At 45.1% G+C, this 23,249-nt stretch overlaps 1 protein-coding gene and 1 long non-coding RNA gene across 3 annotated transcripts; one reads left to right on the top strand and one right to left on the bottom strand.

Annotated features, from left to right (window-relative positions):
* Positions 1 to 218: 218 nt before the first annotated feature.
* Dennd2d (DENN domain containing 2D) lies at positions 219 to 18,755 on the bottom strand. 2 transcript variants are annotated; one of them, XM_021158265.3, is made up of 12 exons: positions 18,561 to 18,755; positions 14,238 to 14,413; positions 13,327 to 13,439; positions 12,637 to 12,706; positions 10,779 to 10,856; positions 9,824 to 9,964; positions 8,604 to 8,752; positions 6,187 to 6,364; positions 2,397 to 2,438; positions 1,949 to 2,033; positions 1,283 to 1,522; positions 219 to 732 (listed from the first exon to the last, which is right to left on the bottom strand). In XM_021158265.3, exons 1-12 carry the CDS (start codon positions 18,616 to 18,618, stop codon positions 635 to 637), a joined length of 1,428 nt encoding a protein of 475 aa, XP_021013924.1. In that variant the 5' UTR covers positions 18,619 to 18,755; the 3' UTR covers positions 219 to 634. The 2 variants fall into 2 exon arrangements, with proteins under 2 accessions (XP_021013924.1, XP_029331185.1); XM_029475325.2 differs by lacking the exon at positions 18,561 to 18,755 and adding an exon at positions 14,964 to 15,799.
* Positions 13,685 to 19,764, top strand: LOC147005477 (uncharacterized). The gene is made up of 3 exons (XR_015046686.1): positions 13,685 to 13,776; positions 17,844 to 18,131; positions 18,835 to 19,764. It is a non-coding gene; the product is annotated as an uncharacterized LOC147005477 (long non-coding RNA).
* Positions 19,765 to 23,249: the final 3,485 nt, after the last annotated feature.

The raw sequence follows: 23,249 nt of genomic DNA on the forward strand, positions 1-23,249 counted from the left end.
ATTCTATTAAACAGTCCTAGGCCCCAGCTGCTCAGAATTCTGGGAAACACACCAGATAGAAACACAAACTCTCTGCTGAGGCCATTCTGATCAAGATTTCTTACTCTTATGGGAAGAGGAACTGCTGACCCCCGATTTTGTGATTCCACGTAGCCTATCATGACCAGGTCATCCTTCATGTCTAGTTCAGTTTCTTCTCCCACACAGTGCCTCCTAGATTGACAAATAACAAAGTTTTCATCTTTATTCTCATCCTCACGTCAGACCACTATTTTGTACATGGGTCATTGGGCCAGTGTTCTGTATTGAGGATTTTATAACAGAGGTTCATAGGAGACAGCAGTGTTAGCAACTTGTAATTAAGCACCCACAATAGCTGTACACCTGTACTACTATCTCCCACTATGTCCACTCTGCCAAAAATGCAGCTTTGAGTACAGTTCTGAGTTTGGATGTGAGCTTTCAAAGTTCTGAGAAGCCCTGACACCAAGGCTCCCAGATTCAGACACCACTTTGAAGTAAGACTGCATTATCAGTTGGAAGAAGGCCATGGATTCCAGGGCTGAAGACCTCACTGATTCTGCCCCACTAGAAGGGCCAAAGTCCAGATTGGCCTGTGGTTCTGGCTGTATCTCTAAACACTCCTGCTCACCACAGCTTTGACTTCACAGTCTCTTGATTTCTTCTGTTTCTTCTGTTCCTCATACTCAAGTATTTTCTTTTGGAAGTAGCCTGTGGGTTCAAACATGTGTTAGAGGGATCTTGTTTGTTAGACTGATGCCTATGAGCTCAGAGTGAATGCAGTTCTGAAGTCTAATCTGTGAAATTGCATGTCCATAATCCTAGCTATTAGGAATCTGAGGCTACATAATGAGACTTGGTCTCAAAAAAAACCAAACAAAAAGCAAACAAGCAAAAAACCAGAAAGGCCCCACGAGCTCCAGGATATCTAGGCCCTCCCAGCAGTCAGAAGGGGGCCTACAAATAGTAATTAGCTCCAGAATAATAATAAAGGAGAGTCCAGGCTGCTGGGCGATAAACAGAAATCCCTACAAAATACCAGCCCCGAAAGCATTTCCTCAGGTTATTGCTGTTTACCCTCACTGATGGAAGTTGTTACATCAGTAGGCTTGGGTATTGTAAAACCTACTTTTAATAGGGATGTTTTTAATGTTTTGCCCCTCCCCCTCTCCCCTTCTAGTCTGTCTGCCACTGTAGAGATATCCTTCTGGGACTCCTCTTAAGGGAGACATTTGCCCTTGATTCTGGAGGCTCTGTGTACCTGCAGGAGGGTTCCTGCTCTTCTCTGCTTCCTGGATGAATAGGGAGAAAAGCTGTGTCTTCACAAACTTCTTCACAAATCGGCGCTTGGTCTTGGAGGTAACAGCCTTACAGAAGGATCGTTCTTGGAAATGACCTTGTCCACTGGCCTCCCGTTTTATATAGGAGGCATAGTGGCCCACAGTCTTGACAAAGAACTGTACAAAAGGGCCTGAAACATGCTCATTGATTTGTTCTGAAGCTATAGGAGACAAGACAAAAAAAAAAAATAATGATCAATAGAAGGGTGAAATTACCCAGATTCACATCTAAATTTGGTTTTCATTGCTGTCCTAGGAGAGGCATACAATCAGAGTAAATAAGTGATTTTATAGGAATGTGAGCCTGGGATGGCTCATGCCTACAATCCTGATGGACTGCTACAAGTCTGAGACACCCTCAGACAGGGCAGGTGGGGGAGGGAGGGAGAGAGAAAAAGAGAAGAGGGAAGAAGAGAGAGAAATAGGAGCCTAGGAACCTGGGTATGGATCCTCTATGGTCTCTAAAAAGACAAAATCTCATATTCAATATCTAGGTCCCTCACACAAGCTACTAGACAAGTTGAGAATAATTTCCTCAAGCTCCCTGGAAAAGCATAAAATCTTTAAAAGAGGAGCCTAGAACTTACTCTTTAACTCATTTATCCCTTGACCAAGAGAGTCCAAGATGTCATCCTGAAGTTTTGGTGGTAGAATATCTTTCTCATCACCAACCTAGGAGAGAATAGAGCTAGATCAATGTCAAGCCGTCTGCTCATGAGGACAGGAAGAGGAGGAGGAGAATGTGAGGAGTATGAAATGACTGCTCCACGGAGATGAACAGAAGCCAGTTCTTTGTCCCCCCCACCCCCCCACCCCCGTTTCAACCCAAGCATGAGCAAAGAGGTCACTATCTGTATATTACTTGCTCAAAAGACACTGTCCCTGATTGCCTCATAGAGGATAGAGGCCTCTGGATCTTTGCTGAGGCCTCATGAGGGGAAGACAGCACAAGACTTTCTCAAAGTGTCTGTTGAGATCAGTGAGACATCATGTGACTTAAAATGCTGTGTTGATGGCCTGAATGCAGACACTTACCGACAATAAGAAGGTTCCTTCACAAAGATTCACTAACAGGACCTGAAACAAACAAACACAGAATGACTTCATCTCTTCATAAATCTCAACTATCAACACCTTTTCTGCTCATGACTATACCTGAAGCCCAGGTAGTAGCAACATAAGCCCGTACAATTAGCATTTCCTGCCTTGCATTTTCATCCCTTTTTTTTCCTAGAAACCGGAGTCCGCAGGTAGGAAGTCTGTGTGTGTGTGCGCGCAAAGGGAGCTGAGAAATGACCCAAGGTGAAAGGGAAGTAAATATAAAGAAGGTATAGTCATTCACTCAAAGTAGTGAGCGTGCCAGCCGTGATGCTGCGTGCCTTGAACCCTAGTACTCTGGGATCCTGAGGCAAACAGGAAGATTGACTTAAGTTCCAAACCTAGAATCCGCTACACAGACATGATCATCATCAATAAATAAGTAAAACAGGAAACCACAACTCATAGGATTTGTAGAAATTACTTCCTAATTCAGAGCATGCCCATGGTGCACACACAATATTTACTGGGCATGTTTTACTTAATTGTAGCCATGGTTCTCTGTAAAACAAGCACTACTTCATTTTGCAGATGGGATAAACCTAGAGAAGTTCCTCTTAGATCCAAAGGAAACTCCAATTCCCCAACTCCAAAAGGCAGTCCAAATATCCAGACATGAGTTCATCCTAGACTATAGGTGGATTTTGGGTAGTTAGATAAAAGCCAGCACTCCTCAGAAAATAGTGAAACCTATTCCCATCCTTGGAAAGCAGTCATTTCCATTACTTCTCACAGAAGGGACATATGGCTACCTATAGTACCTATCATCCATCCTATCAAATCAAAGCCACTGCTGGCCTCCAGGCTCCCTCAGTATCATGGGTATCTGTTATACATTTCAAAGTCCTCACTAACATACTAGCCCTTCTCACCTCTGCTCTAAGCTTCCATCTACTCATCCTTCCTATAACCCAGCCATTCTCTGCTCTTGCTATTCTCACCCTTCTCTCCTACCCCAATTCTTACTGTTCTCTCTCTTGCTATGCTCCATTATCTATTGCTTGCTATCTCACTCCACTATTCTCTCCTACTTCTCTTGCCCTGGCCATGTCCAATCTGCTGGCTCTGTTCAGTCTATTTCTTTCTATCTCTGCTTGAGTATCTTCCAGATGCCTCTGGCAGTTCTTTCATATCTATAATTAAAAACCTTATCCATATCATGAAACGGTCATGTTAGCAATTTTTTTAGTGTGCCTCTGGCATACAATTCCCAGAGGCCATGCTGCTGAGAAATAGCAGACTGGCTTCCAAGCCTAAATTGTGGTCTTTGGGATCACACTCCTCTCTCTAGCTCTCCTTCAATGTGTCCTCAGCCTGTCCTATGGCCAGATCAAGGACAGAGGAAGTCATGTTTTCATCTTTTGACACTTGTAACTACCATATGTACAATTGCCTAGGGGTCTATTAGAAGCTCCCTCAAATTGGCTGAGAGTGGAGGTAGTGTACATGCTTAGCATACCATGCCTAAATACAAATAACAACTGACAGCCTTGAAACTTCTATCTAGAAACTCAGCAAGGGAGGAACATGAGCCCAGTGTCAACAGGAAGAGGACAGGAAACGAAGCAAGGGGACTGTTCATGTATAGGCTGCAAATGAGACACACAAGACTATGTTCCTGGATCATCACCACACAGCCTGAGAATTGTGCAGTTTAGACCAGGAGACAGTCATGTTGCTGATTCCTCCGAGTATTGTTAGCTAATTGGACCACTTCCAATATTTGAATTGAAATCTTTTAAGTAGGATTAGATTTTGACATCTGAAAACTCATAAACTTGGACATTATTCCTTGGTTCTGCTTTGAGACAGGATCTTATGTAACCTAGGGTGGTTTTGAACCCTGATCTTCCTACTTTCACCTCCTGAGTTCTGCGATTTTAAGCAAGAGATACCACAACCACCCTGAATTAATTTTAAAACTAACACTCAAAAACAGCAACAATGACACTATCAGAAGAATACCAATAGACACAGATTTGCTCACCAAGGAACCATAGTTCTCCAGATTCTGTGTTGGCATTTAATGTCTATTTTGGGTTCCTATTTTCAGTTTCTAACCTGAGTCTTGATAATAGAATGAAGGATCTCTACATGTTCCTACTTCCAAATGTAAGGAAAGAGAAACTGGAAAATTTGCCAAAACATAGCCTGCACTGTAATTATCCATCATCAGAGGAGAAGAGCTGAACTAGTCCAGGCCTGAAGCCACATGTATCCATATGTTTGAATGCTTTGATGCAAGGAAAGCTATTCGTTAGGGGGTGGGGAGAAATGTTTGCATAAATATTTTTTGAAGTTGTTCCCAGAAGCCTTTTCAGAATTCTGGTCATATTGTCTATAGAGTATTGTCCTTTCAGGGAGCTCATGTGGAGAATCAGAAAACCTTGCATCCCCACCCCCACTCCACAACACACACACACCATATGGACTTCTTCCTTTATCAGTCTTGCCCATTTCTTAGAGCAGCTGCAAAGAAAAAGAAAAAGCTCTTAACTAGCAAGAGCCAGAGCCTTACTGGCCCTGTTTGTCTTCCTGCCTGGCTATCAGGGGAGGAGCCCCAGCTCTGGAGGAGAGAAGTTACATAACTTCTGGGGTTGAGACATTTTACCTTTTATTGCTAAAGTGGGGCTGATACCCTGCTCTAGTTAGTCACGAGGCTAAGGGTTGTTCACAGGGCATGTGTACTCAGCCCAAGAGCTGGAAAAACCAAAGGAAACATCCTTCTTTCCTGGCCAGTAGCAACAGCTAAAAAAGGGCCTTTCTCTGAGTTCTACTGTGGCCTTCTCTAAGCAGAAGGTTTGCTAGAACTTACCAACCTCTTTTGTAAAAGGGGAAATCCTCCTTCTGGGGCTACTCCTCCCACTGCTTTAGTGCTTGCATCAAGATACCTCACCAAGTAACTTGTTTCTGCAGTGTGAGTCAATGGTTAACCAGGGCTGAGCTTTCCAATCTGTCCTGTGTTCAGCTATAGTGATATACTATCCTTAGATCAGAATATATGTTTCGAATTGTTCCAACTTTGGGGGTAGATGTATGTGATTACTGCCCATTTACACAACTGAACCCTCTTCTATGTCAGGGTGATTGCCAAGAAACAAGAAACAACTGATTTAACTGAGCTATAAGCTACTCAGAAAGATGGTACTTGTTGCAAATATCTTCATTTTCAAGACTAAGCAGTTTACAAAAGGGCTCGTTTCCAAGGAATTTGAATACTAGTGGTGTGTGCATTGTACAAGCCAGCTGTGGTCATTCATTTAACTGAGAGCTCACCCAAGTGACTGTTCAATAGAAATAATTGGCTAATAAGACCATCTCGTGAGCTCAGAATAAGCAACAACTTGCTTGCTTTCCTTCTTCTTCTTCTTCTTCTTCTTCTTCTTCTTCTTCTTCTTCTTCTTCTTCTTCTTCTTCTTCTTCTTCTTCTTCTTTTCCCCTTCACTTAACAACTTGCTTTCTAAACCCAAAGACCGTTCATTCAAGAGAAGAGTGCTAACTCTGACTCAACATGGATGTGTGTCAGGTGCCAAGCTAGCAGCATAGCCATGTCTTTTCCCCTAATCTCTAGCAACTGAAGACACTTATCTCCATTTTCCTGATAAAGGAAATTCAGCTTTAAAGAAATGTAATGAGCCCCAAATCACACAGTTACTGACAGCAGAGCTGGAATATAAATCCAAGCCCACCAGTCTCTAAATCATGTACTCTCTTTGACGCAGCTTACCTCTTCCATGGGACTATCCATAACCTCCTGCAGGAATCGCATCTGTACCCCAACCATGAAGGGGGTAGGGCAGCAGACAGTGGCCAGAAGGCTCTCGGGGACCACAGGGATGTATGTGTGTGCCCAACTAAATGGGTAAAGTAGAGCTGCTGCAGCATGGATACACTGAGACAGGGTACTGGAACACAGAACAGAGATGATCAGCAAGGCTTCTGTTCCTATCCACTGGCTCAGAGCCCCACACCTACAGTAGCTATTGGCAATGCTCCTGTACTGGAAATAATTCAAGTCTGGAAGCCACACTGATCACAGAGCTTGCAGCTACTTGTTGCTAAGAGTAGGGTGGAAATCAGGATAGGCAAGCCTCCACTAACCAGGGTGGGGTCCCCTTTAATCTCTATTCCCAGCTAGTTCTCTCAAGTCATTACTGGCTAAAAATAAAGGTGGCTCAGAAGAGGGGAGGGAGGAAGACAGGCCTGCATTTAAACTGGGATATGATTGAGCCTCTGCTCTGCAAAGGACTGGGCAAACTAGAAGAATAACACTGGCCCTTCTTTGAAGAACTCACAATGCAGTGAAGAGACAAGCCACTTAACACCAGGCTCTGGTGAAGAGGCAGGGTCTCCGTGCACAGCCATGTCCTACCATGCCTCTCTGAAGCCATTTGAATGCGGCCAGGTTAGTCCTTGAGTTAGCTTGGGAAATTCCTCAGTTCCAGGAACCGAGATTCAGAGATTCTGGAAAGTCCCATCGAGGTGACACCTCAAGACTTTGCTACATGGATTCCTCTTGTCATTACTATCCCAGTTACAACTCAGTTGCCTTCCTTACCCGAACTGTACCCAGCCTCAGTCTCTGGCTTTGCTATGCTCCACTAGCTCTCAAGCTCTTCTCCAGCCAAATTACCCCACACCCAAGGCCAATAAAAACACAGATGCGGAAACCTTGGTATCAAGCTAGCACTTCCTGAGTTAGAAAGTCTCTGAGTGCCTCCCTAACAAACTTGGTTGGTCGGAAGTCCCCTTCCCAGCTCCAGCCTCTAGGATCTGAAAACTGTGCGGGAAGAAAGTAGGAAGTTGTAATATTTCCCGGAGAAAGTTTGTTCCTGAAACTTCCTAAATACTGATCAGAAGTACCTAGTTGAAAGCTGAGTCCCAGTTACCACAAAAACTTCCTTCACACAGGCCCCAGAGTAGAAGAACCACCTCCAAAACAAAAATGATACCCCTTCCTACAAGATTTAGCCTATGATAGTTTCCTTCTTGGTTATTGATGATGGCATTATTCTTTAACACATCGACCCCTGAACCCTGGCCAAGCTTCCTTTCTTTGGGAACTCATGTCATTCCCTTGATCCTTTGTTGTTTGTCAACTTCCGTTTTTGTTTCTGAGTACCAGGGCTTAGCTCAAAATTATTGCTTCTTGCTGACGTTGCTCAAACCTCCCAGCACTCAGTAGGTAGATCTGCTCATTGGCAAGCAGATATCTGTGAGTTCCAAGCCAGCCAGGACTTCATAGTCAATCCTTTACTGGTTTTATCAATTTCTCTTCTCTGCCTGCTACATGTCTCTCCACATCCTTTCTCAGACTCAAATCTTCTCAAAAGCAGCAACCAACACATTACAACTTCCTGTTTCTCTTACACACGGGTATATGCTCAACTGAGAACTGGTGGAGAGTAGTAGCTAGTCCTCACCAGTCTGCATCTGTTGGAGTCCTGGATGTCTACCACTGTGCATTATCAACTTTAGTCCCCATCACAACCCTATAAGGCACTGTCCACATCATTTCTATTCTATAAATAAATAAATAAATAAATAAATAAATAAATATGTGATCTTGGCTTCGAAAAGTTAAGAAGCTGATCTAAGGGGAACCATAGCTAAAGGTGGAAGAACAAGATTTGAAAGTCATTCTGCTGGTTTCAATACATATGCTGAAAACCAATACATAAACCTTAATCTACTTACGGGTAAACACAGTCTTCTTGCTATCTCCTCAATGCTTGGCATCTGGCAAACAGCTGACATGCAATAAATACTTGCTGAGTGAGTTTACAAATGGATAGATTAGCATATGCTCTGTGCCATTATACAACTTCCTGTCTTTTGTTCCTCGCTCAGCCTAATCTTGAAAGGACAGAATCATGTCTGCATTTACTGTGGTTGGCTGAGCCTGTGTTATACCAGGAACGTGCTATGTCCTTCTTAGATAGTCAGGCAGCAATCAAGTTCAAGTCTGGAGATGGATGGACAAGTTGAACTACCTGTTTCTCTAGGCCTAAAATGCAATCTAGGAACTGGAAACTGGAAAGTACACACATGGGCCCTAGATTCTGACTGCCTTCACGAAGTCCCAGTATATTCCCTTGATCCCAGGGATGCAGCTTAGTGTGGCCAGTCAGTGGCTGAGCTTACCTGAGACCCTCTGCCAAAAAGATGATTTTTCTTTCCAGCACTGCAGAGGCAAAGATCTGAATAATCTGCTCCAAATGGAGACAGTGCAGCAGAACACTGAAGTCCACATGTTCAAGGTGGGAGTCTAGGGGCCGTGTCAGTGAGATGAACTATAGGAAAACCAGAGAGAAAAGGTCCAGGTAATAAAAGAAATCACAGACCCAAGCCAGGCCTATCGCATTCTTTCCACAGGACAGATCTGATCCTAGCTCACTCATCAGTGGCTTCCTTCTGCTCTGAGGACAGCTGGGTAGAGTCTTCCCTGTGGCTCATGAGTTCCAGCCTGGGGAACATGCCTATCCATAGGCTTCACTGTGTGCAGGCTCTAAAGCAGAGCTCTTCTGCCTAGAGCCTGGCCTGGGTCAGGCCTCTCATGCATTGCCTTCCTTTCTTCATTATTACCCCTCAGATCCAGAGGCCCACCTTGGTCATCTTCAGACTTCATCTTTTTCTCGTTGTACACTGCTTTTCCTTTCTTGGTGGCTGTCTAATCTTTAACTGTGTGTTCACCAGTGTGTTTACTCATTTCCACACTTCCTGGTGCGCCTTCTTTATGAGACCTTTAGCTACACGAGGTTAGAAGCCATTTGCTTACCACTCTTTACCCAGAAAATGCATAACTTGACACAGAGTACATAAGTACTCATTTTTCCTTCAGTATTTTTCCAGCAGCTGACAATTCCTAGGGACTCCCTGATTCTTCCGTGGGAATGACCAGATTCAAAGGTGCATGTGGAATTTCCGGTCTCAGAGATTCGGAATGGAATTCTACTTGCTGCCTTGAGCTCTTTAGTGACTTAGACCAACAGTACTTCATGACATGGGTGTGGACTTAGGGGTGGGGATAAATGATAAGAAGTAAAACGGAAACTACGGGAGAGCACTACAGGACACACACAGAGAATAGTTAAGTGAGTTACAGTGTAGGAGCAACTGGACATTTGGAGACTAGGAACAAACTTAGCACCATACGTGAGCACAGATAAAAATTTAGCAGACTGCAAAGTAAGTAGTTGCTGGTGGGCATCAGGTACAGTACATTTGGGTGATTTTTTTTTTTTTTTTAGCTCTGCCAATAATTCTAATGCCTGGCTCAGCTTCCCTATACTTGAACCTGATGAATAAAAGAGTCAAGGTGAGAGGAACCAGCCAGGAAGAGGACTGCACATTTATTAACCCACCTCTGTGCCTGAGTCAGGAATGAAGCTCTTAAGGGTGACTGTCTTTCCAGGTGCAGGAAAGGCTGCCTCTCGGAGACCTTGCATGAATGGGTAGATGACAGCCATGGAGATCTGATGCCTCTTCTCTACTTCATCTAGTATCTGCAGGGGAAGGACCACAGGAAGGAAGGCTTAGAGGGATTCTACTGAGTACTCAAGACTCTCACGCTAGGCCTGTCAGTTCTCTAGTATTTTCTAGGCCCCTCTACTAACTGGCTTCCATCTCCTGGACAAAACCAACTTTTCAAAGACTTCTTTTGATTTTTCTCTCATATTCCTTTCTCTCCTAACACCGACATGAAACTACTAAGCCTAGCAAGTCATTTCCCATGTTGGCCTAACTTTCTGGGTATCACTGTCCCATTTCCTCTGGACTGTCATCAGGGTGAGGCTACCATCAGCCCTCAGTGTAATTCACAGAAGTAAGATCCACCCAAGCCGAAGCCACTGGTGTTCCTCTCCACACCCAGCATTCTTCTGGTCACCAAGATAGGTCAAGTTCATTTGGGGAGACTGCCTTGATCATAGCCCCAGCAATACTAATCATCGGTTTCTCTTCTAACCTCATCCGCGTTAGGGTACTGTCTATTATTTGCCTTCAGACTTGTAGGTTTCATTCTCTTGTGTGAAAAATGTCCACATGTTATACCTCATCTGAGCCTCATAGCAATCAGGAAGATAAGAGGAAGGATGGACAATAGCTCTTTCTTCAGGAGAAACAGCCTTCTAGATTTCCTTGAAATAGGGTTGAGCCCAGGTTCCTCCTGTCTCCGTTTTACCCAATATCCTTGATGCTGGCTGGGCTATCGGGAAGGCACTCTACCAAGAGCTCAAGTTGCAAGGCAAGCTGCCAGGCAAGCCAGAGAGCTGAACAGGCCTGCCTAACAGGCTCCAAGGAATTTTGTCCTAGCCCTACCTTGGAGAACAAGCCGAAGCAGCCGATGCAGCTGATGATGCAGTACACTTTGGGAAGTTGAGGACCAGGACCAGCAGGCTGGGAAGGGACAAAAATTTCCTTTAGGGCTGCACCCTCCACAAGGGTTTCTCCCACTTGAGACTAATGGTACAAAAGGTAGAGTGCTACAAATGGGATTAGTTGGTGGAACGAACAGCAGAAAGGTTAAAACAGCCACCCAAGTCAAAAGATGATGGTTAGTTTACACCTGCCACATTGTGCAACCAGTCCAAGTGTCTTTCAACAAGTGAAAAGAAAAGGATGGTGTATAAACAAAATGGAGTATTATTCAGCTAATAAGAAGAATGAAATTATGACAAGTGGATACAGTTGGCAAAAGAAACTAGGCACAGAATGTATTTTCAATCTCATATGCAGGATTTGGATTTTAGGAAAATAAGACATAAACAAAAGACATGAGAGGCTGGAGATATGCCTCAGTGGTGATGGGCACATATTGCTCTCCCATAGGATCCAAATTCAGCTCCCAGCACCCACATGGATGGCTCACTGAAGTCTTTTATTCCAGCAAAGGGGATGTCCCTTCTTTGGCCTCATAAGGTATGCACACACATTTACACATATACCACACACACACACACACACATAATTAAAAATAAAATAAGTCTTTATAAAAGAGAAAAAGAGAGACAGGGCCGGGCGGTGGTGGCACACGCCTTTAATTCCAGCACTCAGGAGGCAGAGGCAGGCGGATTTCTGAGTTCGAGGCCATCCTGGTCTACAAAGTGAGTTCCAGGACAGCCAGGGCTATACAGAGAAACTCTGTCTCAAGAGAGAGAGAGAGAGAAAGAGAGAGAGAGAGAGAGAGAGAGAGAGAGAGAGAGAGAGAGAGAGAGAGAGAGAGAGAGAGAGGTTAGAGAGATGACTCAATGGTTAAGACCATTTGCGGCATTTGCAGAAGACCCAAGCTTGGGTCTCAGAACCTACACTGCAGCTCACCACCTTTTGTAACTAACTCAGTTCCAGAGACTCTAGCTCCCTATTCTGTCCTCCATGGGCAACAGGCATGCACACAGTGCACTTACATACATGCAGTCAAACACTCATATACTTTTAAAATAATAAAGGAAAAGGATTAAAAACATGAAATTAGAGAGATGAGTGTTTGGGAAGAGAAAAGGAACTGGTGTGGTGGGCATGGTCACACATAAAATACATGATCACACATAAAAAAAAAAAAAAAAAAAAAAAACCAAACAAACTATGAAGCCTATTTGTTTATACAATGGGTATGTGCTGAGAAGAGGAGGAAGAGAGAGAAGAGGGGGGAGGAGAAGCAGGAAGAAGGTGATAATGGCAGCCTTCTGGGGCTAGTAACCCAACGGTAAACACTGACTCATGGCCAACATGAGCTTAAGTTCAGTGAGAACAAAACCAAGTTTGTCTTAGCCATGAGGAAATGTCTAGAGAGGAAAGGGCTATAAAGGTGTCCAGAGAGTCCTTGTCCTGAAAGCCAAGAATTAAGCCTCATCATTCAAATCTCAGAGTGTCTGGGAGGCTCCATGGAACAAGACAAGCAGGCCTGGGTGCAGAAGACTACAAGAGGGTCCAACTGGAGCCTCTTCCTGTGTGTAGAATTGTTGAGCTGGGAGGACACAGGCCAGAGCCTCGTGGTAGCAGAGGAGAGGGGCAGCACGTCCTTGTTCTTGTGGGATTCCTGAAGGGACACTAACATGGCAGCACATGCTGATGTGTATTCTCCCTACATGCACCATTCCCACCAAGCCTAAGCTGTTGTAGCTGAGGCTTCGGCAAGCCCAGCCTTGGAGAGGAAGGGGCGGTTCTGAATTGCACCAACCAGGAGGCGCCTGCAGTATCCGATCTTCCTGCTCCCATCCACATTGGTCAGGACGAATGAGAAGGTCTCCCTAAGAGAGAGCAGACCAATGGTGTGCATTTGCTCACTGGATTCTAAAACCAGAGTGAAGTCAGCTTCAGAGGAGGGGAGAGGAAGACAAAGGGGAGCTGCTGATTAATCATGGGGATAATCACAGCAGTCACTTACTAAGCACTTGACGGTGTCAAGCTCTAATGCATCACCTCATTTGAGACTCAGCTGAACCTTTTTGAAGAAGGTTCAATTATTATCACCACTTTAAGCACCAGGTAAGTAAGGCTCTGAGGTTACTTCTTATCTAAAAATTGTGCCAACCAGAAGTCCTGGTCTGCTTCCAGTGTTCATGATGCAAGCAAGAACCATTTCCTTATTGTAGAAGCCAAAGTCTTTCTCTCCAGTCCAGAGTAGAAAAAAAAGAAATAAAAACAAAAACATTTTTAAAAGGTTATTTCTTCTTCTCGGAAGAGGTAAGAAACTCTTTAAAGTCTTCAGAGAGAAGTCAAGTCACAGCTTCAATCATTTGTCTAAAGGATCCCAGGCAAAATATTTCCCTGGTAAAACCTCAGCATTCATACCAGGTGAGGGGACAAGAGCCACACATTTGCCCTTCTATCCAAATCTGATACCCTTGCCTGCAGGCTGAATGGTTACCTGGGATACTCCGTGAGTGGTGCCCATTCATTCCCATCAGGGAAGCAGAACAAAGGGATGGCACGGAGCAACCGGTTCTCCTCCTCCTGCTGACCTCGGAGCAGGTTCTCCCTCTGTCAGAAAAAGACAGTGGAATTTAGGCAGAGAAGCAGAGGTCAGAAGCCTGTCAGCCTTCTTTCTGACCAGCATGGGGTACAAAGGTGCCTTTGGTTGGCACCATACAGTCTGAACTCTAAGTCTAGCTGGAAGAACCTCAAAGAGAAAGCAATTTGTCCTGGACCACATCAATGTAACCTTGGGTTGGAATTCAGTATCCTGAGGATTTACATATTCAAAAAGATTAGAAAGGTCAGCTGGACCAACCTCCTGAGAGGGTGGCATCAGAGAGAAACCACATCATAGAAAAGAAGCAACCCTTCCAGTTGCTAAACCTGCTAACAAGAAAGGCTGGTAAGAAGGGGACATTACGCCTCACCCAGTGCATGATCAGGCAAGAAGAGCTCTAATACTTTGGGAGTCTGATCTTAGGCTGTGCTTGAGTCTGGGGCCTGCTTGATTCTCTACCACACAACCAGGAAGGCCATCCCTTCTTAGTAGTTCCAGCAGAAGCTGAGTTTTTCTGTAGGAAAAGGTGACTGAGGTGGAATTTGGAAGAACTGAAGGTTCCCACGGGGGCAAGAGCATTGTTTCCCTGCTCCAGAGGTTCAGTCAGTCCCTCACAAAGGAGTCAGACCTAGATTCTCTGGGTGATTACAGAAAACTAGGGCTGGGCTACAAAGGAAACTAGAGCAGTGAGCTCAGGGCTAGAGCCCAGGCAGCGTGGTAAGACATAGAACTCCTCTATTACCTTTTAAACACACCTTCTTCCTCCCACCTCCATCCTCAGGCCCCACTTCTCCCTCCATCCTTACCTTGGGAAACTGGTAAGTGATCGTGGGTTCATAGTCATCCCCTAAATTCTTTTTCTTTAAAGAAACAACAAGGAGGTATTCAAAGAAGTGCTGGCCTCCAGCAAAGTTAGATGGAGAATGCTCCTGGATCCTTTCTGGATCTGTGACAGCTTCCCCAGGATTGTTCTGGGATTGTCCTAAAATGGAGATGCAAGGGTCCCTTGAGTATTCTTTCCACTCCTCCATTCTGTAGTGCGAGCGAGAAATCTGGGCAACAACCATGCCTCAAGGCTATACAGTGCCAAGCCTGACCAGGCACCATCAGGCAGGACCAGAGCCAAGGGGGCAATTTCCATACCTGCCCTGGGAAACTTGAAACCGTGGAGTGGCACAGGAAGAAAAGAAAACACTGATGTAGAACCGAGGAGCCATGCTGTGGAGGTTCTTGGAGGCCTGATGCCTGACACTGTATAGTCTGCCTGATGCAGCAGTTCTGGGTATTTTGTGAGCCCTGAGTAAATTTGCACTAAATAATCAGAGTAGACCCATAGGGCATTTTTTGGTAACTATAGCAAGACCTCTGCAACAGACAGGACTAGCTCTGCAAACTGATAAGGTAATCCTCCTGGCTTGATCACATGGGGGCCATGTGGGTTTGAGCATATAAAGGAAAAAGAGGATCACTACAGCAGGAATCAGCCCATAAAAAGATCATCCGAAAAAGGAAGTAGGCAATCCAGTTCTGACCTGCTCGAAGTCGTGGCAAGCGATTTCGGAGCAGCCTGAGGGTTCGGCCTACCCCTTGTCCTTCCATCATTCTGAGCTTTGGGGGCATGAATGTTCTTTCTCCTTCAGGCTGGCCACAGAAAGCCTGAGAAAGTGCCTTCTGCCTTGTTCTCCAATCACAGCTTTATTGAGCTGAGCCACACGCTGTCTCCCAAAGGCAGAGAGCAGTTTCCATCCTGTGTACTCCGTAATTGAGCAAGAAGGATGTGAAAGGACCCACGAGGCAGCTTAGTGTGGGCACTGACAGAAGCAGCATCCTGGCACTACAACTCAGCTCTTGGCTCCTCCCAAGAGCCCCAGGGTGTGGTAACAGAAAAGGTCATGAGCAAACATCTCAAGGCACAGCTGCTTCTGGGCCAAGGGCTTTCAATTCCAGTGCTTGCAGACCATGTGGTAGGTTTATTTACAACCCCAAGCAGCGAGGGATGCCTGTGAAGATCAGACCATGGACTCCAGTGCCTCGTGGGGCACAGCACAGGTATTTTACATCCCTCGTCCTCCACTGTTCACGATCACCTTTTCAAGCAATCGTCGGAAGCTGCAAAGTCCCACCAGGCCAACTGGCGAATCTAAAACATCATGGATCTCCAGGAACCCAGGACTGAACACTTCTTGTAGCCAAGATGCCAGATTGCCCTGATTCAGATAAGTAGACTTGCCCACTCATTCTCTAAATGTACTAATAACTTGTAACAAGAGAGGCCCACCTCGGAGAGGCCCAGATATACAGAATAGCTGTGAAGGTGATTCCTTCACCCACTCCTCCCTGGTAATCTTTCCTGATCTAAGGCATAAACCTCTCTCACTATTCCAGGGTTCCAGAAGAATCCTTTCTCTCATCATCTTTACTAAAAGGAAGCAATGACCTGGGAAATCGTCCCCACCTTAAAGTAGGAGCCTGGTTGCATCAGCAGCTGTAGGGGTACAGAGCATCTTCACCCCTCCCCTACCCCTGCTCAGCCTTTCCTCTGGTTGGGCCAGGACAAGCTAAACAGCAGACCCAGTACTGTGTCTAGAGATTGAGGAAGAGGAGAAAAGTAGTCGCTGATAACCTGGGTTATTAAACAGAAAGTCCTGAATAAGGAAATGTATAGGATAAGAGGAAGGAGACTTTGCCCAGAAGTAACTTAATGGGGAGGGAAGAAGGAAAAGGATCTGGTGCCTGTGTCTGCCGCTCCTGCAAAGAAGTAGCAGCCCTCTGGGAGGGAGTGTGTTGCTATGGTAAGAAGGAAGGCTGTCACCCTACTCCTAAGAGCACTGAAACTGTGGCACCAGTAAAATGCAGGACTCAGAAACCCAACATTGACTTGTGGGGGAAGCGGCAATCATAGTACAGATGATGAGAGTTGGGATCTTGAGAACGGGGAAGCAAGACACCCCAGAGAGTCCTTGTGTCTTGCTTGTAGCCTGTATAGACATGTTGCATAATCTTTACTGGCTGCCTTACGGAGCAAGAACATGTCTAGTACAGAAGGGAAAACCGAGGCATTAAGTCACTCGGAGGCAATTGAAAATGAACAGGATCTGCACAAAGTGAACGTCATAAAAAAAGTTCCAAATCCAGGCTCAGGCCTTCTGGTGTATTACACAGTAAACATCTCCCGGTAGGAAGAGGTAGTGGGTGGGGTGGGATGGGTGGCGAGCAAATGGCTTGGAGGGCCAGAGTCATCTTCCTGGTCATCTCAGAAGCTCAGGAAATGTCTTTTCCTCAGACCTTGGGGCTGGCTTTTCACTCCATTTCCTCCTGCTTTATCAGGAGAAACAAGGGACCAGCAATGTCAGAAATCCCAGACCTATGAAAAGGAACTAGACCTTTGGGCTGAGGCTCAAGATCCAGCAGAGTGTTTTCTCCTTCTCCCCCCTTCAAAAGAGGTTCTCACAGAAAAGCATGAGAAGGACCAATATGCATCAAACTCCTCTCTAGTAGAAGGCACCTCACTTGACCTGGATGCCCTGGAATGGATTATTATCCTCAATTTTACTTGTGGGAGGAGCCACACCTCTAGGGAAGTCAGGTGTCTGGTTACACTTGTTCCTCCGACAGGAAGCCCCTCCCACAACCACCTGAAGGAAGAGAGGGGACTATAGGGAACCTTGATTTGAAAAGCTGTTGTGTGTTCTTTGCTGAACTGCCAGCAATCCAGAATCACCATAACAGTCTTCCCTACCAGTGTTTTACACACACACACACACACACACACACACACACACACACACCCCTCTAAGACAAAACTGCCTGAGCCAGTGAACAAGAAGGGGAAATCCCCCAGGAAGCAGGAGGACAATGAAAAAGATGAAAGAGTCACACCCATATGACCTGACAGGTGCTAAACTTGTGACCAGGTACATACAGACTGCCTGCCTTCCTGTTCCTCCACCACAAGGAAGGTCCTCCAGGTACCATTGCTAGCCATACGTTGCTGTGGGGGTGAGGTGGAGAACAACTGAAACGTGTGCTCTGAGCCCCAGGAAGCAGACCCTAGCCATTCAGTAGCAGATTACTCAGGTCCAGGAAGCCCAAGAAAACCAAGCCAGAACTCTGTAGCAAAAAGACGACTTATCTCCTCCCAACATACTGCTCCAGCCATTGCTGCCCTCTCCCTGGCATGCAGGTGGAAGAGGCATATGCCATAACGACCATGCTGGAGGAGTGTGGTAGAATCGAGAAGGTACAAAGAGCAGAGCAGTCACAAGTCCCTGCAGTTCCGAGAAGGAAGTACCGACCTCAGCTCTGAGGCCTCTTATGAGAGGGGGCCACTGATATCTTCACTTGCAAATTCAGGAAGAGGCGAGCTCTCTGGGAATGACTCTTACAAAATGTTTTTTTTTTTTTTTTTCCAGAAGCATGGGCTCTGTCTGAACAAACCGGAGGGTGACAGCTCAGCCATAGCACTGCCCAGACATAAACAGCAACAGATGTTTGTTGAATGAATGGATACATTAATGAATCCTAACTGCCCTTCTTCCAAGTCCCAGTGCTCCAGATAAGGAGAAAGGAAATGGATGGCACATCTAATTTCATCCCTATAATCCACCCTGGACAGGGAAAAGATTCCAATTTTACAGGTCAGAACTCAAGATCCAGATTGAGGAAACAGCTGAGCTGATCTACCTGGCTGCCCTACCGAGGTCAGTGCTAAGGGCTTGGAGAGACTAGTTTTTGTGGCAGGGTTATCTGCAAGGCAGGGACAAGCTGGCTCTCGGGAACTGAGAAAAAATGCCAGTTAAGTAAGGAAGGGAAGCGCCTCCCGGAGGGCTTGACGGCCTAAGCTCTTTAGCCACAAAGTGGCTGCACCACAAGCTTCCTGGATATAAGGACACGTGGCCCTTGGGGCCCCACAACCTTTGTAGGTTTCTGGCCACCAGGTTCCCCCTTGACCCAGCAGATTTGACCCCTTGTTGACCTCTACCTGTTCCCTTGAGCTCACCTGTCTCCTGCCCAGCCCTCACAGATCCCGCCCAAACTGATCCACGTTCCTGACTCCAGTACCGCACTGAGCCTATAGTTCGGAGGTCCCCACGCCCTCTTTCCCCCCGCGCGCTGTGGCCCGCACTAACCCCGCTGGCCGCGTTTCAGTCTCAGGCTGGCTCGGAGGCGGCGGCCGAGCCCATCCATGGCCCCTCCAGTGCCCAGCGCCTGCTCCCGCGTCCGCGCCAGCCCCGCCCCCCAAATCCTTGACCTTCTTGGGGCCCTGGAACTTTCACTTTCACGCGGGAGGCGCAAGGAGGGGGTGGGGCGGGACAGCGCACCTTCCGGGCTCCTGCCCAACCCCTGGCGCACCTGGGCTGGCTGCTCTTCTCGGGTCCTCACCCTACCCCTCTGCTCCTCTAGGCTCGGGGTGCCAGAGGGCGCCCGCGCGTCCATCCGGGAGGGGCGGTACCATCTCACTGTCACCCTTTGTGAAACTTCACCTTCTGAAACACTCTGGTAGGTGCCTAAAGAGAGAGACCCCTACCTCCAGGGCAAGGACTGGAAGAAGCACCTCCCCGGTGTTTCCAAACTATCCGGAGGAGTAGAACTCTCAGCCCTCATGACCTTCCAACCAACTCCTCCACGCCTGCTCTCACAACTATGCAGAGTCGCTGGCTACTTCCAGACCTTTTTGTCTTTTCTACTTAGGCACGCCAGAAAAGGGACTGAAGAAGTGGATGAAGGTAGTGACCCTGCCTTCCAATCGATTTTGTTAGTCCACAGATGAACATAATACCAGCCAGGATAATATCTGCCTGGCTGCCATAAAGATTTCTCAATGTCAGAGAGTGGGATTAAAAAAACTTTCTGTAAACTGTTATATGATATAAATGTAAAGCATTCCTATGGTCAGCACTGCAATGCAGCTGTTCTCTGCCCACCTCCACTGAATTCTAATTAGGCTCAGATTTTAAACTGCAGTTATTAACTATGGCACTGTGATAAGCACCTGCTGGGGGTTCTGTGGTACATCCTTTCTTCCTCCCAGGGCAGGATAGGTTATCTGTAAGAGAGGGATAAGCAGAGCCAGCTTAAACCCTCCATGTTCTTCTAAGGTCTTAACCTTGACTTCAGGAGTGAGACACAAACCAAAGCAAAATCCCACAAGATGACTGTGATTCACAGTCCTCTTCAGCCTGTCCATGCCTCATTCCCAGGTGGTTCCACAGTCCTCGGCTCTATAGTTCAGAGGGAACTGGGCAAGCAGCCCTTGCATTGAACTGACCACTATGAGTTGCCTTTACTCTAGGTGCAAGCAGCTTGCATCTAATTTTAATCATATAGCTTAGTTTTGTTTCCCATTCTCTGGATTCTTGCATGAAATAACATGAAAGGACGTGGCTGTCTCCAAGTGCCTTGTCTTAGGAGATCTGCAGCTTCTCTATCTCTCATAAGAGAAGGGGCTGCTCAAGAAAACCTTGTCTAACTTGTTGATGCTCGTGTGCTCTTGTGTCTTAATTGGTCCAATCCAATTTACAGTGTTCCCAAACAGAGCTTTCTTTCTTAAAAAGAAAAACCAGATGATTATGAATATATGTGCATCAAGAAGACAAGAACAAGAAGATTAATGGAAACTGTTGAACAAGTCTTTATATGGAAACAACCTCACAGGTTCATTAATACAAAATAGGTGAATTGTGACTAACACACACACACATGCGCGCGCGTGTGTGTATTTATGCAGCAACAAAATTAAATAATCCCTCAGTGCATGCAGTATTATGTCCATACTTACAAGTATGAGCAAGAAATACCAGACACAAAAGAAATATGCTTCAGTTTATATAAAGCTTAAAACAAAGTTAACCCACTGGATGGGCAGTCAGGATAGTACATCTTTTAGGGAGGAAGAGGAAATAATGGTGGGTGAATACTATGAGACCTCTGGTGGGATTTTGGGGATGACCATGTCTATGCCTAACCTGAGGGTAAGGATATTCACTAGGTGGTCATTCTTTGCACTAAAGATTTAGGAACTTTGCATAGTTGTATGAGACTTTCACTTAGAGTAATGTCAGGATGACAGTTAATGACAGCAGTGAAATGGAGGTGGAAAAGGGCCAAGAATGAAATGAAATATTATTGAAATATGAGGAAGTAAAACCTGTATTTTTGAGAAATATGAATAACAGCAGAAGAATTCATTGTTCTAGAAGTGAATGGATATTTGTGTTTAACATGGTGGGTTCTTTGAGAAAGACAAGAAAGCATTTGTGGGCAGATAGGAATGTCTCTCTCTCTCTCTCTCTCTCTCTCTTTTTTTTTTGGTTTTTTGAGACAGGCTTTCTCTGTATATCCCTGGCTGTCCTGGAACTCACTTTGTAGACCAGGCTGGCCTCGAACTCAGGAATGTCTCTCCCCCTTGTAGCAAGTCCACTTCTCCCCATATATTTCTGTTTCTACTTTCATGGAATTTTTTAAAGTTAGGTTTTGCATGTGAGAAAAAATGCTGATTTATCTTTCTAAGTCCGGTTATTTTACTTATTATGGTGATATCCAGTGCATTTATCTTCTTGAATATGTCATAATTTTTCTCTTCTTCACGGTTGTACAATACTTCAATGTGTATAAACCACACTTTTTATCCATTCATGCTATGGATGGGTACCTAGGCTGATTCCATAACGTGACTATTTTATACAGCCAAACAATGGGCATGGGTGTATAGACATCCCCAGAGCTTCATGTCATGAGAAGTGGAAAAGAAGAAACCTGTCAGCTGGGAACTCTGTGGAAGCTTTTGCCAGTAGGCAAGCAAGAATTTCAGCCCAAGTACCAAGTGCCTAAGGCCATCTCCCTCCAAGCCATAATCCTGATGATTTTCTAGGAGAAAAAAGGAGGAGTCTAAGTAACCTTTTGAGAAGTAGCTTAAGAGTCAACAAGTTTCTCTCTCTGTCTCTCTGTCTGTCTCTGTCTGTCTCTGTCTGTCTGTCTGTCTGTCTGTCTGTCTCTGTCTCTCTCTCTGTCTCTGTCTCTGTCTCTGTCTCTCTCTCTCTCTCTCTCTCTCTCTCTCTCTCTCTCTCTGTGTGTGTGTGTGTGTGTGTAAGACAATTGCTTATTCTCCCTTGAGGCGAGCATGCGCATAGGTGCCTCTTACCTCCCCTTCTTCTCCCTTGGGTAGCACATACTCCAACCTGGGCATGTAGCATTTCTTCTGAGTATTTCTCATTCTCATAATAATGCTTAGGCCTATATTAAAATCATCATTTAACAGATTTTATCTCTTCTTCACTATACTGACCAGTCTCAAAATTCTCTTCCATGTCAAGGCCCTCACCTCTAATTTGGCCTAAGCCGAGGTACTTGAAAGTCTAGGAGAACTGAAGCTGGTGAGGGTAGCAATGTGGGACTGTCACCACTGACATCCCTTTTATATGTTGACTTCTGCTCCTTCAGGTATACACCCAAGAGTGACTTAAGAAAATTATGTGGTAATTCTAGTTTTGGTTTTCTGAGAGATCTCTACTGTGATTTCCATAGTGGTTGTACTAGTTTACATTTCTATTAGAATTGTTTTTTCTCCTACATTCTTTTCTTTCTTTACTTTTGTCTTCTTGATGATGATTTTGACTGAAGTGAGATATAATCTCAGTATAATTTTGATTAGAATTTTCTTTATGACTAAGAATGTTTGAACATTTAAAAATATATTCCTTGTCGATCTATATTTCTTCTTGTGAGAACTAATAGATAGATGTGGTGATCAACACTGGCAATAATTTCAAAACTTGGGAGGCAGAGTCAGGAGGATAAGAATTTCAAAGTCATAACTACACAAGGAGTTAGAAGCCAGCTTGGGCTACATGAATCCCTGCCTCAAAAGATAATAGACAAGCACCAACAAAAGCTAGACCACTGCTATATCTGAACTACACATCTTTAAAGACCCACCCTTGGTGACCCATTTCTATTAACCAGGCTCTCCACATAAAGTTGAGCACCAGATGTTTAAACATATGAGCTCTTTAGAAAATTTCAGACTCAAAGCACAGCATTTTGCCCCAGGTACTCAGAGGCTAATGGCAGTCTCATAGTGCAAAACTCATTCAGTCCTATTGCCCCTTCCCAGGGAGTCAGAGCTGTAGGCAAAGGTGTTTCCTCCCTTTTCTGTGTAGCCTTTCTGTTTCTCCATGTTTTGTAGGGACGTTATCATCAACTCCTATGCTCTTCTCTTTTTCCATGATAGGGTCTGTGCTTTGTTATCTTGACTGATCACACATACGAAGCTTCTAATCAGCCATCTTTGCCACGGACCACCCCAGTCAGGTATGGGGGTCCCTAGAATGAGAGTCTTTGAAGCTAGGTGGGTAAGGATTCGGCAGTGACAAACAGAAACAAACACAGAGGCAGTTTGAATCTGAGTGTATGCTGCAGCTCTCAAGCAGGAGGTTTTACACATTAAAAAACAAAAACAAAAAACAAACAAACAAACAAACAAATAAAAAACCATTACATCTCTTAGAAACTATCCAATGAAACAATCACAGATACCAACAAAAATCATTTGGAACAGTAAAGCACAAAAATCATCCAAGCATTACAACTCTGAAACTATGTATGACAAACTATGTGAATGACAAATAGAACAGGTAACATCATTATAAATCATCAAAATATAACAATTCTAAAAGGATGTATTCTGTGGGGGTTGTTGTCCAAGGCTAGTGGCATATTTCCAGGAGCAGGTTAGTACATCTTTAACGATCAGTGCTCTTAACCAATAAACTAACTTTCCAGCCCCATGGTCAACTATTATTTAACATCTAGTGCCTGAA

This window comes from Mus caroli, unplaced genomic scaffold (assembly GCF_978045245.1).
Source record: "Mus caroli unplaced genomic scaffold, Mus_caroli_1 scaffold_3, whole genome shotgun sequence".
Taxonomy (NCBI): domain Eukaryota; kingdom Metazoa; phylum Chordata; class Mammalia; order Rodentia; family Muridae; genus Mus; species Mus caroli.